We start from the raw sequence: 3,337 nt of genomic DNA, 5'->3' as shown, positions 1-3,337 counted from the left end.
CTTTGTCCTCACGGCCCGAGGTCTCGGCTTTGTGAGTCTGCAGGCCCTGTGATGCCCCCCGACCTGGGGGACAGAGCAGCCTGTGACCCTCCGGGGCGGCCGAGGAGCATGTGGAGCAGGTGCCTCCGGGGTTTCCTGGGGCTGCGTGACCCTGGGCGAGTTACTAGGCGTCTCTGTTCCTCAGTAAGAAGCGAATGACTCGGGCCTCGGCTGGCACTATGTCATGGCTTCCCCTCCCTCTCCCTGCGTCACCGCAGACCCTCGGGACTGTCACCATCAGCTAGCTCTTTCCTTGAACACCCTCATTTCTCACCTTGTCTCTGCTGCTTCTTGGTCCCCCAGGGGAAGCAGAAGGGGGTGTGTGTTTAGACAACCAGCTTCATCCGGAGCCTGAACCAATATCTCCTCATTCTGGGAGGCCCCCTGCCTCCCGCCTGACCTCCATCTCCCCAGTTGGTGTGCCTCCAGTGACCCCCCTCCTCACCCCAACCCTGGCCCTCTTCACACAGGCTGCGACCGCCCAGAGTGCAGCGGACCCTCCCCAGGTGGCGCCCAGCACCCGCCTACCCAGCGCGAAGAGCACGGTCCTGCCGGTGTGCCGGGCCAGCCTCCCGAAGAGCACGGAGCACAGGGCGTCGACGGCCCCGAAGCAGATCATCACATAGCCCACGAACTGGATCCCCAGAGCACAGGTGGTGTAGGACTGTGGGAGAGGACAGACGGTCACCCGTGCCAGCCTCGCCCCACTCGGGGCCGGCGTGGAAGCCGCAGCGCTCTGGGGGCTCAGCCTTGCCCCACTCGGGGCCGGAGTGGAAGCCGCAGTGCTCTGGGGGCTCAGCCTCACCCCACTCGGGGCCGGCGCGGAAGCTGCAGCGCTCTGGGGGCTCATCCGAGTCAGGGAGTCCAGGCTGTGCTATAATGCCGTCTGCAGTGTGACGGCTGGCCTGCTGAGCTGGCGGGCCTTCCGTCCCCAGGGCGAGGACAGTGCTGGCGCCGCTTTTGAGTGAGAGCTAACGGGACGGTCTGGACAGACCTCCTCCCCGTGTCCCTGCACCGCAGGCGTGGTGCACTCCCCTTCCGAGTCTGAAGTCTTCTCCTGGGGTGGCCGTGCCCCTCCTGCCTGTGGGCGGCTGGCTGAGGACAGACCTGGGGGTGAGCAGGGGGCTCGGGGGGCTTTAGGGCCTTCAAGCTGCTCTGAATGGTACCGTCATGATGCATTCATGTCATCATGCCTGCGTCCAAACCCCGAGAACACCCACACCAAGAGCGAGCCCCCAGGCAGACGCTGGACGCGGGGTGACGAGAACGTGCCCCTGTGGGTGCGCCAGTTGTGACAATGGACAGATGGACTGTAGACAGTGGGGGGGGCCGTGGCCAGGTGGGGTCGGGGGGCGGGTACAGGAAATCCCTGTAATTTCTGCTCAGTTTTGCCGTGAACCTGAAACTACTCTAAAAAATAAGGTCTTAATGAAAAAGAAGATAGAAGGAGCAGGGAAGGAATCTCCGTAGAGATGAGAAGAACAGAGAGACTTCCTGCCCCAGGCCCCGGAGGTGGGGGGCGGAGGGGCCCAGGGGGACCAGGGCTCAAGGGCTGCAGCTCTCACACCGTCCCCGTCCCCGCACAATCAGGGCAGACGCATCAGGAGGCCCCGGCTCCCGGATGGTGCGGGTCCCCGCACAATCAGGACAGACGCATCAGGAGGCCCCGGCTCCCGGATGGTGTGGGCCGTGCCTAAGCTCATGGGCGGTGGTCTGTGACAAGTCTGAGGGGGTGGCTGCATCCAGACCCAGGGACTCTGCTACATCCCGCTTGTTCTTGGAAACGCCAGGTCTCCAACGGGACAGTCTTCAGAGCGGAGGCCACAGGCAGCCCCGGGTGCCCGAACTTGCAGGGCTGTACACCAAGGGGAGTTTGCGGTTTATCTGGAACTCAAATCCGTACCCTGCCTTTTCTCCTGCCAGTTTGGCAGTCCATCCTGGGAAGGAGCCATAGCGGGGCTGGAGTGGGAGTTCCCTGGGGGAAGAGTGTTGGTCCTGGGGGGCCTCCCGAGACAGGCCGGGGGGCCCAGCCTTGGCCCTGGCTGTCTCCCTCCAACGCCCAGCTCCTCTCCCACACTTTCTGGGCAAAAACCTTCTCCCTACCATCCCTGTCTGTGACATCCCTTCTACAGCATCCCACCGGGGTCTCCAGGACAGCACCTGGGCAGGGGCTCCAGAGACAGGGGCTCGGGGAGAGACCCTCGATAAAGGTGGCCAGCCAGACAAGGGGCTCCGCTCCAGCCACGCCTAAAGAAGGACCCCCTCTAGGAACAAAGTGGGCAGACAGTGCAGGGGTCAGGTGGGCATCCAGGTAAAGGTCATCTGAGTAGCCAGGGCAACCATGCTGAGCCACCTCCGTTTCTAGATTGTAACTCAATATTCGAAAACTAGATAAGGACCCAAATAGACTTTTCTCCAGAGAGGACATACAGAGGAGCAAGAGGCACGTGAAAAGATGCTCAACATCTCTAATTACTCAGTTCAGTTCAGTTCAGTAGCTCAGTCGTGTCTGACTCTTTGCGACCCCCATGAATCACAGCACTTCAGGCCTCCCTGTCCATCACCATCTCCCGGAGTTCACTCAGACTCACATCCATCGAGTCAGTGATGCCATCCAGCCATCTCATCCTCTGTCGTCCCCTTCTCCTCCTGCCCTCAATCCCTCCCAGCTTCAGAGTCTTTTCCAATGAGTCAACTCTTCGCACGCGGTGGCCAAAGTACTGGAGTTTCAGCTTTAGCCTCATTCCTACCAAAGAAATCCCAGGGCTGATCTTCAGAATGGACTGGTTGGATCTCCTTGCAGTCCAAGGGACTCTCAAGAGTCTTCTCCAACATCACAGTTCAAAAGCATCAATTCTTCGGCACTCAGCTTTCTTCACAGTCCAACTCTCACACCCATACATGACCACAGGAAAAACCACAGCCTTGACTAGACAGACCTTTGTTGGCAAAGTAATGTCTCTGCTTTTGAATATGCTATCTAGGTTGGTCATAACTTTCCTTCCAAGGAGTAAGTGTCTTAATTTCATGGCTGCAATCACCATCTGCAGTGATTTTGGAGCCCCAAAAAATAAAGCCACTGTTTCCACTATTTCCCCATCTATTTGCCATGAAGTGATGGGACCGGATGCCATGATCTTCGTTTTCTGAATGTTGAGCTTTAAGCCAACTTTTTCACTCTCCTCTTTCACTTTCATCAAGAGGCTTTTTAGTTCCTCTTCACTTTCTGCCATAAGGGTGGTGTCATCTGCATATCTGAGGTTATTGATATTTCTCCCGGCAATCTTGATTCCAGCTT

The 3,337-nt window shown here is 58.6% G+C and overlaps 1 protein-coding gene across 1 annotated transcript in view; it reads right to left on the bottom strand.

Annotated features, from left to right (window-relative positions):
* UNC93A (unc-93 homolog A (C. elegans)) overlaps positions 1-3,337 on the bottom strand; it is a 35,621-nt gene that overhangs the window by 12,358 nt on the left and 19,926 nt on the right. Inside the window, exon 7 of the mRNA XM_010843688.1 lies at positions 485-703. Within this exon, the coding sequence (XP_010841990.1) occupies positions 485-703 (219 nt within the window). The remainder of the gene's footprint in view (positions 1-484; positions 704-3,337) is intronic.

Source organism: Bison bison, unplaced genomic scaffold, assembly GCF_000754665.1.
Source record: "Bison bison bison isolate TAMUID 2011002044 unplaced genomic scaffold, Bison_UMD1.0 scf7180017847681, whole genome shotgun sequence".
Taxonomy (NCBI): domain Eukaryota; kingdom Metazoa; phylum Chordata; class Mammalia; order Artiodactyla; family Bovidae; genus Bison; species Bison bison.
Note: the sequence above shows the minus strand (reverse complement) of the source record. Positions and strands in the feature narration are given on the sequence as shown.